Genomic DNA, 16,995 nt, shown 5'->3' on the forward strand with positions numbered 1-16,995 from the left:
AATTTGGTGTTCTTGCATGAAATTCGATACGCGAACATTTCATTGAAGAGCTATGATATACACACATCGAGTACAGTCATAGAGAACCAATTAGTTAACCAGTGAACAGACGGTGCCAACGTCGTACGTGCGTTGCTGGTCAAATGTGCGGTGATCACGGATCGACGTATCCCTTATTTAGTCGATTGTCAAGACTATTACCACAGCTACAGCCGACTGTGAAACGAGAACTCGACTTCATCCCACCCCGTCCACTAACAATCTCGGATATGAATTGCCTTTTTAAATGTTCAAGACTCTTTTGTCTTAGTAATCATCTTTTTGTGAAAGGGTTTATTGTTATGAGTGACCCGTTTAACTTTTTCAATGCGATCTTCGAGTTTCATTTCCCCTTGAAGACTGCCTTGAGATAAGTAAACATAAATTGTTCGGCAAAGGGTATATTCAGACACATTACGCGGGGGAAAGAGACGTAAATAAGATGTTGCGATACTCACCGAAACACCGAGGAATGACGTAGAATTTATGGCCTCGTAGATGTCATCGGCAATCCTCTTGTTGGTGTAAGTGAAATTTTTCAAACTCAATCCGCTTTTTTGGAGTTTCTCCATTGTTTTGTTGAAGGCTTAAAAATATGTATTATTTTAAACCAGTTGTTTTGTTTCAATAAATGTTTAAAGAACAGATATAGCTCACGCGCTAACTATATATCTACGTATATCAGTTTCAGGCTTATTGGAAATTTGTTGATTGGATGCGGTATTAAAAAGTAACAAACAAACCAACTCGCATGTATTTACATTTATCCAATCAACGTTTATACAGAGGAAGGAAAATAACATTTATTCTCTTTATATTTTCAATACAACTTTAAATGGGGATACGGATAAATATGTTGATAACTACAAAGCATTAGATAACAAGATAAGGCTATAGCCGCTTTGACCGGCAATAGAAGCAATACACTAATGGACTGGCAATATTCAAATGGTTTCAGGACCATCACTGTAATTAATGTAGCATTGGTATCAACAAATTTATATGTAAAAGTAATCGTTTTAACTAGATATGTTGAGACCATTTTATTTAATGGATGGTATTTTTGTTAACAAATAAAAATGTTTAAATGAGACATTTTTTTTAAAATTTTTAGTGTTAATAAGAAATATTACTTTGATATATTTCACGTAAAGGATTACAAAACATAACTTTTGTGCTTACTCTTTTCTCAACAAAGTTGATGCTAAGTCAATCTTAGGTTAAACAAAATAAAAACTAAATTCAATCAACAAATCACGTCCCGGAATCCGAGGTAGTGCCACTTCAGCGGAGTATAAATTGACGCACAAGCTCTCTAAACTGTTAACACACTTCTGGGTATCAGTTTTCAATTTCAGTTTTTGTGTGTTACAGAGCCAACACGTTTTCGAAATGAAAAAAGTTCTGCACGGCGGCATTGTTTCATATAGGTGTTATAAAAGTTAAAATTTTACTGTTGCGTTAGGAGACATAAACCATTTTTATTGTCTATTTATTTTTGGTACGGCCGTTGTCGCTTCTATGGTCTAGTGGCAATATGGGCTATGGATCGGGATGTCCTGGGTTTGATTCCCAGTTACAGTTACTTTGTGTGGTATTTCGAATAAAATTTGTTACTCTTAGCCGATTTCATTAAACGATCTCAATTGTTAACTTCAGACTGATGCAAATGATAAAATAATTATAAACATTATCCTCCTTTGGCAGTCTGATATGTCATCTGTAACTAAGCATGTTATACAAAATATTACGAATGGTGCATTTTTACTATCGATCAAATAGCGGTTATTATCGCTTATAAATAGAAATCGATTAATTAATGATAAGGGTTGATGCGCAAATTATAAGGTACATAAATTATAAAGGTAAAAACGTCTGTTTGTCGGCCCGTGTGTCATAACTCTTTTAAGTTCCGGTTTAATTAAATTTTTCTTGGACATACAAAGAGTTGGTGGTAATATAGCGCGTACATTAATTACTAATATTTTTATACGTATCTTTCCGTCTTCCTGCGTTATATAGAAGAGTTGTTAAGAGTATAATAAAGTATAACGAATTGAGCCATTAGTAATAACAAAATATGGTTATCAATGTTTACATATAGTTATATTAATTTAATTACGTAAAAAATAAAAAAAAAATATTAAAAATTAAAATGCTTTATTCATCACGTAGGCGAACATGGTTGCACTTATGACAAGTCAAGGTACATGAGAATATTTAATTATCACTTAATTAAATTAGCTTATATAAACAAAGACAATTTATATTGAAAATAAATTAATGAAAAATATACTTAGTAAACAAAGAAGCCAGCTCGGGCTGGCAGGGAAGAAGAAATAAAATGATGTATATATGTATTTTTAAATAAGCAATAAGGGAGAAACGCGTCGCGATCCTCACCGGTGAGGACAATAAAAGCTCTAACCTATCTAAACTACCAGCCTTTCACTAACTACCTAAGCGATGACTATCCATAAAGCTCATGACTTATGAATTTCGTTGCCACACCTCTTATCTGACATGATAAATAATTATAATCAATAAGTTTTTGTGTAAATAAATTTTAATTTACAAAAGGTGTTGTAGTTTTGTTTTGCCTATCAGCCTTTCTGTCGTGACTTAGTTTGGTAAATTTATAATTATAAGTTGTAAGTAAAATAAAACTTTTTTTACGGATTTTATCGCTGTTTTTTATATTATAATTTTGCCCGACATTTCGAAGACTTTGCAGCCTTCGTGGTCAAGGAGCGGACTGAGGTGTTGGTCATCCGTAAAGTCAAAGTTCAAATATTTATCTACATTTCGCACTTTTAGTAAAATAATGACCTATTTCAAAATTGTTAATTTTGTGGCAGTCGTCGGAAAACTAATTTTCATTTGCTTTTTTTAGTTTTTGGTGGCCCGTTCTACGCAGAATGAGCTCACAGTGTCTTGAAGTTGTAATTACCTAAAGCGACGGCCCACACAGCATCGTAGGCCAAAGGCGCTTCTTGGTATCCCTCCGGATATCTCTCCCCATCAATATCATATCCGGCTTCTCGTAGCGCCTCGTTCAGCCGCGATCTGATACAAAGAAATATAGTGTTTAGCAAGGAAGGATATTTTTATTTATTTCTCAAAAGGAAAGTGAATCACGGTAATATAATTAAGTTAGTAATATGATGTCGCTTTCCTTAGAAATATGGCTAAGCGTAAATAAGTTATTATTAATACTTTGGACTTCTTGAATGTGTGCGCAGAAATGTAATTTCTTGCTCTGAATATACAGTTCCATTCTCGTATCCATAATATTTTCTGACCTAATGGTATAATTTAAAAAATTACATGTTATATGTTTATAATTTTTATAAAAAAGGTAGTCGTTAGTGCTTATAAATAAGGTATCTATTTATTTTCATTTGTTTCAAACATTATTGTACATATTTGTGCCTGTGTCGTAATTTTACTCATATCGCCTACTGTTCATGTTCCGATAATTTGTGATTGAAAACTTAGCTTATTTTACAAAACCTTGGTGAAACGAACTAGTAATAATGTATGTTTTGTAAATTGTTTTAAATAAAAAAAAAATAAACATTAATATAATATGTAAGCGGCGATAGCCTAGTTGGTTGTGGAACGGACTGCGAGACGTATGTCCGCAGGTTCAAAATCCAAGGGCACACACCTCTGACTTTTCTAAAAATTATGTGTGTATTCTTTGTGAATTATCGCTTGCTTTAACGGTGAAGGAAAACATCGTGAGGAAACCTGCACACCTGAGAAGTTCTCTATAGGAATTTCCAAGATGTGTGAAGTCTACCAATCCGCACTGGGCCAACGTGGTGGACTAAGGCCTAATCCCTCTCAGTAGTAGAGGAGGCCCGTGCCCAACAGTGGGACAGTGTATAATACAGGGCTGATATTATTATATTATCAATATAATAATCCAACAATAATATATTTGTATTACACATGTGAATCATATTTTGAAATAATTAATATTATTTCTAAAGTTCATTTAAAAAGATTAACAACTTATATTCAGAATAAAAGTAATCGTTTTCTATGCAGGATTACGGCCTGTATAGAAAAAAATATTACCTTTATTATCAGTAACTAGAGAAAAGAGAACAGTACGTTATAGACTACTATCCTATAATGATACAGTAGAAACAAAAATTATACAGAATCATGCAGTCTTGAGTCTAACGGAGCTGATTTATCTTTCCAGAACAAATGACTAGGTTTAGAAATCTTATAAAGATAATAAAAGACGTAGTTAGTATTAATAAAAGGAACATTTCGCATTATAGTTTTCTTAATATACTTCGTTTCGTTTTTGTTGGTTAATCAACCTTGAATATAGAGTTTAGTTACTTACTTTAAAAGCAAATTGGAATCGCATTTCTTAAAAATTGTGCGGAGAAATACTTTTTTAATCTATAACCTTAAAAGTACTTGATATTCCAATGGTCCCGTATTCTATTGATCCTTATAAGTAACAGGATCGATTGCTGCTGTTTTCATGCTGACTGTACATATTTTTTAAAACCTGTAAATGCATTTTAGTATCTTCTAAAATTATTGATTTCATAAGAAAGAATTCTTGTAGCTACAATAGTAAAAGTAGCTGCTCAACGGTCCCGTCTCAAAAAACCACTCTGTATTTATATTAGACGCGAATTTGCCTGTGACGTAGTTTCTATTTTGTTCACTTAAAACAGGCGATGAAAAGCATATCGCTCAGTCTCGAGAAAACTCCGCCGTTTACCTTTGTCATCATATGCGTACTGTTTCTTACGCACTTCCTTAGCAAGGGGAACACTTAAGCTGTATTTTGATATACTCGCTTTTAGACAAAGCGGCAAAGTGGATTAATTAAAACGTGTGTTAAAACTAAGTGAGAATTGTCGTTATTTACTACAACTGGGATTTTGTTAGCACAAATTAGATAAGTAATGGGTATTGTGTATGTAGGAGCGATGTCTGGATATACTGAAAAGATATTAAAGTTCTCTTAATAATATCATGCTAGAAGCAATGATATTGATGCATGAATTCATCTGTATAATAAATTTTAATAGAATCTGAATCGAAAAACTATTTAATATTATAAAAAGACATAAAGTACACTTGTTGAAGTATTTGTAGAAATCTATGCTTTTAAAAGAAAATTTTGAAAAATATATAAAACGATCCCTTTTGATAACAGATTAATTACTCTCGCGTATGCAACCATCGTGTACGATGCATAATCAACGGCGTATAATTTACAAAAATACTATTTATAAACACATGTCGGGGATTTGCGATGGGGGATTGAAATAACAAGTCAGGACTATAGATGTGAAGTTGCAATCAAATGATTCACAAATACATAACATCTGGCTAACTCTACATAATATCGCTTGCTCACTATTACAAGGTTCTATGTTTTTACCAACATTCAAATTTTAAATCTCATTTTTCCAACATAAATAAAACATATAGGTTCTTGTAAAAGTGAGCCAACGATATATGAGTTAATACAATAAAGTATTTACCAGTATATGATCGATATTTGCTTAAAATATGTGTTATTCGATACACGTATTTACGTACGTCCTTGCAGGAGCCTATATTTAGCCGAGTAAGCCAAATAAAGTACACCCTTTCTATAGGACAAGGTCTTACCCAAGAATTTGATGTACTACTGAGCTCGGCCGTATGTCTTCTGTAAATAGCAACAGACTGATGCGGGTGACATGATTGTAAGGAATTTTAATTCTAACATATTTCATCTATAAACGTGGATGGTTTGAAGAATTTGTTGTGAAATTGTTATTTCTTTGTGATCATTGGAGTATAGAATTGAAAATCATATTTAAATAAGCACAACACTATAATGTTGGAAATTCGATTTGAGAATATTAATCTTTATTAAAATGAGATATAATCGTTCCATAACTTAAAACTGAAACTTCGAATTACATTTTCACTAATTTCGTGTAATAACAATTATTAAGTAGACTTATACAAATATCACATTAATACTCTAAAATATTAAATCTATTTTTAACATTCGCGCAAATAGATTTTGAAATTCTATAAATAAGTTATCTTAGTAAATGTAGGCGGGACTGACTTGCGGCTTCTTACAATATTAGTTACTCAGGTTGATTATTATTATGTTGATTTTCGTATCAGAATTGTGGTGGTGTAATAAACAAGACATTGCTTCTCAATAATTAGGTCATGGCTTGAAGCTCTGCCGGTATAATGAACAAGGTTTTGCAAACATGTACTTGTTATGTGCCCGATATACCGCTGAAGGAAAACAACACAAGAAAATAATATATTAGCACTTATGAAAGTATTCACACTATACAAGTAACCTATACTTATATATACGTAGTATACGAAATAATAACAAATATAGCGCTTTAGTCCTTATACGCTTCTATGTTATACTTGAATATTTCTGTCGACATTATAATTTGTAATGTTATGTTATAATATGGTACAGAAAATTGTTAATTCAGCCATTTGAAAATATCAATAAGGTTACGTCAATTCCCAGGAAATTATAAAACTAACTTGATTTGGTCATAAGGTAACGGAATCACTGATGTCTCGTTTAATTTTGAAATCGTTTCATAAGAAAATATTATAGAGAAAATCCTTGATTAAAGTGCAACATATTATAAAAAATAATTATAAAAGAACTAACAAAAAAAACTGCAATATGTTTAATATGTAATACAACGAAAAAAAAACAATAAATTGGATGTTGGGCCTAGTAAGGAATCAGCCTTTCTTTGGTCCCCCTACCTTATTCTTAACCAAATACTGTCAATACGTTCTTGTCTCAAGTGGAATCTCCTTATTTAGAGTTTATTGATCACTGAGTTGTCGCGGATGCGTTAAACTTAAGTTCTTGTAAGTTTTAACTGACTGCGTTATGTTATTGGTAGAGTATCCATAGTTATAATTTTAATCACATTATACTTTCATCGTTTCAAAACAATCTTACCTGTTTAGAGATAGCGCTTCCGAGTTCCTTTTAATACTTACTGATGATTTTTTGATTGTGACAAGACTGCTAATAATGCTTGTAAACACTATCATTATAAGGTAGAATGGAAGAAAACTTTGCAAATAAACGAATATCCTATATACTTTCATGAACGCAAGAATAAAATAGCATTAAAAAAAAATTTGGATACTTTTTTAAAAATATATTTTTGTCATTTCAGTAAGTTAGCTACGAGATTTGAAATTAAATGGATGTATTTAAGTTCTAAAACAGTATAATCGAGTTGTATTTTTTCCTCTCCCAGGAATTGACCCGATCTAGATATTTGCACAAATCCTAATAATTTATTATGTTTGTGACGTAACCATAACTTTATTTAAAACTCAACATTTCATTTACCGTTTGATTACAATAATTAGTTTTTGTATTTGATTGAATAATGACACCTTTCATCATGAACGATATAATTCGCATCTCAATTACATTAGAAATAATAATTACATTAATACAAACATTAATGATTCATTTTGACGACTTATCGATAATTAAAGAAGTTGTAGTCTGTCACCACTGGCGGCAAAAATAGCCCGGTATTATTCCACGTGGTCTATTTATAAACGCTTACCTGAAATCTTCAGAAGTCATTCCCGAAATAGTGGTCTGATTGGAGTTTTGGTTCCACATGAGTGCCTCGGTGGTGAGGTGGCCTTCCGCTGCCTCTCGCATTTGTTCCACCGTGCAGTCTATCCCTTCCCGGTCTAGGTTAGTCTCGAACCAGTTGTCTTCGTACCAACCTGGTAAATGTAAGTATTTTTTTTATTCGTTTCTTAATTATTATGTTAATTATATTTAAATAATAAATGCTAAGTATTTTATAGTACTTTGTCCAAATGTATACTAATAGCTAAAGTTTACACGATTTTTGCTATACCATAAGGTAGTTATTTCGAAATTTAGTATTATTTTTTTAAATTTCAGGTTTAAAAACGGTTATAACTTTATAATATACCTTAAACCAGTAAAGTACATTCTATTTTTATTTGAAACTAGCTTTTGCTAGCGGCTTCGCCCCCGTTAAGGAGTTTTCCGGGATAAAAGTCCCACTATATATTTTCCCGGGATAGTAGCCTATAACCTTCCCAGGGTCATACCAATTTTCGTTTTGTTATACCACGTCTTATATCACGTCCCGTTCCCGTGGGAACGAAATAAAAAGTCCTAGTATCCTATGTCCGTCTCCTGGTTCTAAGCTACCTCCCTACCAATTTCCAGCCAAATCGGTTCAGCTGTTCTTGAGTTATAAATAGTGTAACTAACACAACTTTCTTTTATATATATAGATATATAGTCGTCAAAAATATGTTTACTTTACTTAAAAGCTGATAAAACGCTAACAATTATATTATAAGATTTAGGGCTAATAAATAGTTGAGTCCCTATAGATGACCGACCAATACGGAAATAAAAATAATTATTTCAAGTTAATGATTGCCTTATTTTATTACGCGGATATTGGATGAATAAAAGTGAAATATTTTTTTGTTTATTTGTATGGCGTAAAGTGCTCGGCTCTCGGCCATTATTTATCCCCTTTCTTTATCCATTTCCTTTGTCCTGTTTGTTGCTATACCTGAACAAATAAATATGTGTTGTGTCTACACACGATTTTGTATTATATTTTTGTCGATGTTAACGAATTGTTTTTCGAATGGTAATATTCGTAATATTGATTCATATTTATGTAGAAACTATACGTGGGCGATGCATTATTGTTTCAGATACGGCAATAGCCTCCGTAAGACGGAAAACATTAGTATATTTTTTGTTTATTACTGACTAGCTTTTGCTCGCGGCTCCGCCCGCGTTATAAAGTTTTTCAGGCTAAAGTTTTCCATTATAAAAGTAGTAGTTTCCTGGGAGCCTATGTTCTTCCCAGGGTTTCAAACTGTCTCCATACCAAATTTCATCTTAATACGTTGGGTAGTTTTTGAGTTTAAGACGTTCAGGCAGACGGATGCAGCGGGGGACTTTGTTTTATAATATATTTTTTTAGAACTTTTTAAGAGGGATAATCCCGTCATACATCATTGTTGCATAACTTTAACCGTTTACGCAGCGCACGCAACGGAAGCTCTCAAAACTAATAAATTGTCCCCGTATTTACAACATGTTTCATTACTGCTCCGCTCCTATTGGTCATAGCGTGATGATATACAGCCTATAGCACCCCGCAAATAAAGGGCTATGCAACACAACGAATTTTTCAGTTCAAACTGGTAGTTCCTGAGATTAGCCATTACTGCTCCGCTCCTATTGGTCATAGCGTGATGATATATAACTTAGAGCACTCCACGAACAAAGGGCTATCCAACGCAAAAAGAATTTTTCAGTTTGGACCGGTAGTTCCAGAGATTAGCCATTACTGCTCCGCTCCTATTGGGTATAGCGTGATGATATATAGCATATAGCAATTCACGAATATAGGGCTATCTAACGCAAAAAGAATTTTTCAGTTTGGACTGGTAGTTCCTGAGATTAGCCATTACTGCTCCGCTCCTATTGGGTATAGCGTGATGATATATAGCCTATAGCACTCCATGAACAAAGGGCTATCCGACGCAAAAATAATTTTTCAGTTTGGACTGGTAGTTCCTGAGATTAGCGCGTTCAAACAAACAAACAAACAAACTCTTCAGCTTTATATAATAGTATATAGATTTAGGGTCTATAAGGTAAAAATACCGTATATATTAAAGCTTTTATTCGTATTACCGGCCTAAATCAAAGTTTCAAGAGAATTTTACGCTTTTTATATTTAATTTCATGTCCAATTATCAAAATCTATTATGATCACATGATAAAGTTGAATGAAATTAAAAAAGTCTAATATTGACATTAACATCGATGGATCCCAGTGTAAGCACAACTAAGCCACAACTAGCGTGTACCGTAATGAATTGATCTCTTTACCGGACATTTTTATGGGGTAATAAAGTTTTATTGTGGGCAGGAAAGATTCCCGGAGCCCTGTATTAAGGCCGAGCGGACGCTGATAACCTGCCGAACTTGACTTGACGGAACATTGGCAGAATGCCAATAACCGCACGTTAAAGTGTACACACTTATCTGCTGAGCTAGATCGAAGTTCGAGAGCTGCACCTTGAACCAATTCCAATCCAAGTTTACGGAATGTCAAATGCTCAACCAACTGTATCGTTTAAACGAAAAACATTTTCCACAACTGTGGATAATTATTGGAAATGCATTCTTTAAAACGTATTGCTGGAATTGGCCATTTGAATTAATTTAATGTAAAAGCGGGGGAGGAATATAAATGTTTCCAAAGTTAGAACATTAATGAGAATTGATACAAAAGACAATCGCCATTCGTAACAGGCGTCAGGACGCGATCCTGCGACCGGATACACGAATTCATGAATACACAAATGGAGCGTTATAACCGTTGTATTTTCATTACAGCTGTGACTTAAGGCGATATTTAAATACACTAAAACGTCATTCTGTTTTATAGTGTCACTAATGAGTTTTACAGACGCAAACAGTGTCACTGGCCATAAGTTAACGTCTAAACGGATTTATGTTGCGGAGTATATTGATACTCGAATCACTTTTTAGTTCAAATTTAGTTTTCTTACTGGCATTTTCTTTTTTCATTCAAGTCGAATTCTACCATTTTTTTTTCATATTATTCTATATAATGATGTTAAAAAATTGATAAACAAGTTCATTCTAAAACCACAAAAATTACGTGATATAATATACATGCCACTAATATTTATAATGGATATTTATAATGTAATACACTAACAACATAGTTCTTTTTTAATATTGTTTCAAGAGAGACTGTATAAAGAACAAAACGTTCCCTAATTGCACAAAAACATTATCCTTATATTTACTCGAGTCACATTTTTGCCGTTTATTATTTCAGTGAATTGATACTTGCAATTTGATTGATTGAGTCCGCATTTCCCATTCGATTGAATTTTTCTATTCCGACAGAAATGCAACGAGTACGACCATAGTGTGGTCTCTGCTTCTTCTATTGGTAAATAATTTATTTTCATTTTTCATTTCTGAAATTAGGTTAAGATAGTTTTCAAATATATTTAGGTGCAGAATAACGTATAAAGTTCGGAGGCAGAGACGACAGAGTTTATGCTACATTAATATTACTGGAAATATTTTTGAAAATGTTGTCGTATTGAGTAATAATACATATACATATTGTCATTTTAAATATCAATATAATGATTTGCTTCTTTATACAAGAATCAATTCGTATTAGTAATAAAATTTTATTTTTGTTAATCAATATTTTGTTTAATTTAAACTGTCTATATTGCCTACAAAGTTGTAATAGGGTTATTAGATTTATTACAAAACTCCGTAAGAAAGCTGTCATTTTAAAATCCATGAACAATTCTAAATACTCAACGCTTAATTATAACCGTGACGTCATTATGTATGTACGTAGAAACCCGGCCGCGTCATAATTGCACTTGTGCTGTATTTTTAATATTAATTGAAATTATAATGTACATTATGTTAGAATTCACACGTCAACAAAGGCTATTATGACGTATCAAGTTAGTTTAATTACGGCAAAAGCAGTGAAATAATGTATAAAACATGCGGTAGGTCGCACTCGCTCTTGTGTCGCTATAATTTGCATATTAGTATTGTTGGCGCGCACATCAATCACAATATTTAAATGCTGAGAATGATGTATTGGCCAAACAGATTGGCTGCAGCAGCGACGGTCCATATTTTCGTAAGTGACTGTGTGACAATTTTGACATTTCCATTTTTATGTGTGTTTACAATTACTATCTGCACCACAGCTGGTTCTCTTCAGAGGTAGGCAGAGGTATAACACAGTTAGGTATTTTTAATAAAAGGACGATGAGCTGTGCATTAAATAGATGAATAGCAACAATGCTATAAAGGCGTAAATAGTAGTTGTTGTATGGAAATATCATACAAAGATCCATATTTCCGTTTGTTATTGTCCTCGCGAGCGTCGTTCCGGGAGCGGTAGTCTAGTTCCTCACTTTATCTCAGGATTTTTTCTCAGTTCCATTACTGTCGCGCTGTGGTTTGTCCCGGGGGAGTTCAGCCGGGAAATTCATTAATAAATATCTCAGTCAGGCTCGGGGGAGTCATTTATAAAATACGAAAGAAATACAAAACAAAGTGAAAAGTCACGTTACGTTGAAGACGCTAATGTGTGTGGAGCGTGTTGTGCAAACTTTAAATGTATTTAAGTTATATTTTAGAGAATAAATTGCGTACTGTCAACATTGTAGAGAATTACTTGGAAATGTTAGGCAACTGCAATTTACTCTTACTAACAGTATGTTTTAGCCGAATTAATCTTTATAATATGTTTTTAAGCAATAATCGTTTAAATAGGGTGGATATTTATACTACATTGTATAGGTATCGTTCGAACTCAGTTATCTGTAGCTCATTATTAAAATCATCGGCTTTTAGCAGTCCACTGCTGGACATAGGCCTCCTTTAATAGTTGCCATGTTCCCTATTTTCATCTACTGCTGTTTAGCTCTAAAGTCAAGACATAGCATAGACCTGACAGAGTTTTAAATGATGTTTTTTCCGATTTCCTCGCGACTTACCTAATGGGACAAAAACATTGCATATTTTAGCTTCCTATGTTCATAAATGCCTAATGTAGATTTCAATATAAATTCCTAATGACAGCCATCTTTGAAATTCTTACTTAAAGGGAACATTTTCACGAACTGGCCATTTATGTCAACAAAAAGTAATGTTTAACATACTTTAATACAAGAATTAGGACATTTAAAAATGACATAATTAGTTTAATACACTGTAAACATTATACATAGCTTTTGTTCGCGACTTTACGCGCGTGAAAGAGTTTTCTGGGATAAAGTCTCATTTTATATTTTCTTCGGACAGAAAGTAAATCCTTAGTAGTTTATAAAATTGTCTAAAATTAACTCCATAACAAATTTCATCGAAATCCGTTTGGTAGTTTTTGACTTCAAGACAGGACATGCTGCAGGGGACTTTAATAATGTAGTTTTCAGGAGCTTTTAAGAGGAATAATCCCTTCATGCATTATTGTTGCGTAACTTTAACCGGGTACGTAGCACACACAACTGAGGCTCTCAAAATAAATTTCCCCTGTCTTTCCAACATGTTTCATTGATACTCCGCCCCTATTGGTCATAGCGTAATGCTATATGACTTATAGCCTTCATAGATAAATGGGCTATACAACACAAAACAACAATTGGAACCAGTAGTTCTTGGAATTAGCGCATTCGAACAAACAAAACAAACTCTTCAGCCTTATATACTTAGTCTGGCCATAAATACTGTTACACTTAATTATAAAAAAATATTACATTTGAATTTCGAATCTGTCATTTTTATACGATTGTTCATTGTGTTTTCTCATTTTGGCGCCAATACATTGTAAAATATTTTGCGATATTAAAATGGTGTGGGGTGATAAAGAGAACCGAATCGCTGTGATAGCATTACACAAAGTAGGTATGGAGCCAAATGCAATTTTTAAAACTCTCCATACACTTGGTATTAGTAAAATGTTTGTGTACCGGGCTATTAATAGGTACAATGAGACCTCCTCTGTTTGTGACAGAAAAGATCTGGCCGTCCACGTAGTGTTCGTACGAAAAAGGTGGTCAAAGCAGTAAGGGAAAGAATTCGAAGAAATCCTGTCCGAAAGCAAAAGATTTTATCTCGGGAAATGAAGATAGCACCTAGAACCATGTCGCGTATTTTAAAAGATGACTTAGGACTTGCAGCCTATAAGAGACGCACTGGCCATTTCTTAACTGATAATTTAAAGAAGAATAGGGTGGTAAAATCGAAACAACTACTGAAGCGGTACGCAAAGGGAGGTCACAGAAAAATTTTGTTTACGGATGAGAAAATTTTTACAATTGAGCAACATTTTAACAAACAAAATGACCGTATTTATGCTCAAAGCTCTAAGGAAGCTTCCCAATTAGTCGACAGAGTGCAACGTGGACATTATCCGACTTCAGTGATGGTTTGGTGGGGTGTTAGCTATGAAGGAGTGACTGAGCCATATTTTTGTGAAAAAGGTATCAAAACATCGGCACAAGTGTATCAAGATACCATTCTTGAGAAGGTAGTTAAGCCCCTTAACATCACCATGTTCAATAACCAAGTATGGTCCTTCCAGCAAGACTCGGCGCCGGGTCATAAAGCTCGGTCCACGCAGTCTTGGTTGGAATCGAACGTTTCGGACTTCATCAGAGCTGAAGACTGGCCGTCGTCTAGTCCCGATCTTAATCCGCTGGATTATGATTTGTGGTCAGTTTTAGAGAGTACAGCTTGCTCTAAACGCCATGATAATTTGAGTCCCTAAAACAATCTATACGATTGGCAGTGAAGAATTTTCCCATGGAAAGAGTGCGTGCTTCTATTGATAACTGGCCTCATCGTTTAAAGGACTGTATTGCAGCCAATGGAGACCACTTCGAATAAGCTTTTTATATTTTTAATTGTTTTATATTTATGTATTAAACTGACACACTGTAAAAGTAATAAATGTTATTTGCAGTTAACAATTTTCTTTTTTCTTTATTACAATATTTATGGCAAGACTAGGTAGTAGTACAGATGATGGGCGTAAAAACAGATTACCTATTATATTGATTTCGCCATATTGGCGACATAAATATCTATTAGCTATGAATAATTATGCTTCTGATATCCATATTCATACACAAATAACAAATAACTGTAATAATAATCATAATAAATACAATTTTCTATCATTTTTTACAGTGGGAAACGTATTGTTCCACATCACTTCCTTTAACGTCTTCTTTGTAAATTATAAATTTTCCTTATAGCTCACATTATTAATCATTTATGTTTTTAAATCTTCTCTGTGTGCACGGCTTGGCAGGCAATAAACGGATCCATATATCACAGAGACGGTTACAAATAAATGCCGCCATTTATACGTATTGTTGCGATTTTTTTGTAATTTTGATAGGGAATAATGGCGGTGACTGCGGAATTTATGCAACGTTACTTTCTAAATATCGTATGAAAGTGACGCAGTAAATCCTTAAACTTTACACTAACGGCAAGTTTTTCATCAGATAAAATTAATCTACCAAATAAAATATAACCTGATTGAATGTAAAAGTGAAACAAATTGTCAGTTTTACACGTAAAAATGACATTTGTAATTCGTTTGTTTTACTTTCTACTACAAATATTTTTTATCCGATGATTGCAAAATCGGCCCGTAACCAAATTAAGTATCTTGGTTTTATAGGGTTTGACTATAATAATATTTGTAGTGTATGGGGAACATCCTCGGAAAATATCCACTACGTAAATTATTTGTAAATGTTTCCTTGCAATTCTTATGGTGCAAAACTTTTAAAAATATAATACATTATGTGTATTGTGGAGTGTTGGCACAAGCAATATAAAATGTTTACGTCATAAGTGAGGCAAGCGACTTGTGTAGTGAACAAGCAAGCGATAGCCAGCTACGGGCAACACAATACTTGCACCAAAACAGACGTAGATATAACTAAAAATACGTTAAACGGTTTTTTACACTCGGCAAATGTGCGATACAATTTACTGCGACAATTTACGCATTTTACGAGCTTAAGGTGTGTTTGATTTGTAAACTATATACGATGTACTCGTTTGACCAGAATTTGTTCATCTTTTATCATAGATATATCATACTGTTGGTATTTTATATAGGCTGGATTAGCAACGCATTCACAATTAAAAAAATATGGACCATGAATAATGTTGCGAAGTTAATTATTAAATTATTACAGAGTTTTAAATAATCTTAAGTATCGATATTGGTATAATGTTATTTCATGTTAATAGTATATTGTTTTATTGACTGTGTATTAGTCAAAATGAATTATGTATGTTATATTCTAAATTAAACTAAAATATTATTTATAGCCTAAATTAAGATATCGCTTGTTTATATCAGTGTTTTCGGACTCATATAAAGTTACGTTTTATTACAAAAATAAAATATTTGCTTTATTATTATTTTTTTCGGGAAAGGAATTTAAATCAACTAACATAAAAATTGCTGAAATTGTCGAAGCAACTTCATGTTTCATAGTATTGTTCCGGGCAATTTGACAGACTGCGCGTCGACTTAGATTTATTTATGAAGATGTAAAATGTTTAACAATTATGACAATTTGTAATATACTTACCAATAAAGAACCAGACGTAAGATTTTCCATACAAGCGATGTTTGTAGACTTCGCAGAGGACCCGTCTCGCCGCGACCACGTAGAACAACCCCACTATGACACGCGCGTCCTGTCGACGCAGGTTCCGCACTGCGTCTGCAGGGTCCGACAGGAACGACTGGCGAGTGACGATCTCTATCCCCGCCTTCTTGCAGTGCGCTTCTAGATCTTCTACAGTCTGTTAGAGGAATGAGAATGTTACATAAGTTCATCTCTTCAATCCTGAAATGTTAGGCAAAGGTAAATCTAATACACCTAGACATAAGAGTCCTATAATGTGGTAGGTTTTGTATCGGACATAAATTTAAATTCATACTAATTATTATACGAAACGATAGGTATAATATTCTGATGATTGAGATACAAATCAGCGGCTACAGTTTAATCACAACGAGCCAATAACCTAAGTTTTTAGATAATTAGGCTCGTGCCAATGAAAACATCAAGTTTTACTATATCCTGACATCATCCATCCATTATTCCCTTGATTTCTGTATTAGTCTCTTTAACTTTGGCGTTATATTAATAACAATTAGTAGTTATGTTGTAATAATGTCTTTAAGTATGAAATTTTCTTCTCTCGAGCAAAGTGGCATGCAACTACGATTAAGTTGTTACCTTCGATAATATTCT

General features: G+C 33.4%; 1 protein-coding gene across 2 annotated transcripts in view; it reads right to left on the reverse strand.

The window, feature by feature from the left end:
- Positions 1-16,995, reverse strand: part of LOC115441873 (gamma-aminobutyric acid type B receptor subunit 1) — a 55,039-nt gene that overhangs the window by 25,497 nt on the left and 12,547 nt on the right. For both annotated transcript variants that reach the window (XM_037444849.1, XM_037444848.1), the window contains 4 exons: positions 16,324-16,540; positions 7,665-7,833; positions 2,990-3,105; positions 498-625 (listed from right to left, as the gene is read on the reverse strand). In XM_037444849.1, coding sequence (XP_037300746.1) covers positions 498-625; positions 2,990-3,105; positions 7,665-7,833; positions 16,324-16,540 — 630 coding nt within the window. The remainder of the gene's footprint in view (positions 1-497; positions 626-2,989; positions 3,106-7,664; positions 7,834-16,323; positions 16,541-16,995) is intronic.

This window comes from Manduca sexta, chromosome 28 (genome assembly GCF_014839805.1).
Source record: "Manduca sexta isolate Smith_Timp_Sample1 chromosome 28, JHU_Msex_v1.0, whole genome shotgun sequence".
NCBI lineage: Eukaryota > Metazoa > Arthropoda > Insecta > Lepidoptera > Sphingidae > Manduca > Manduca sexta.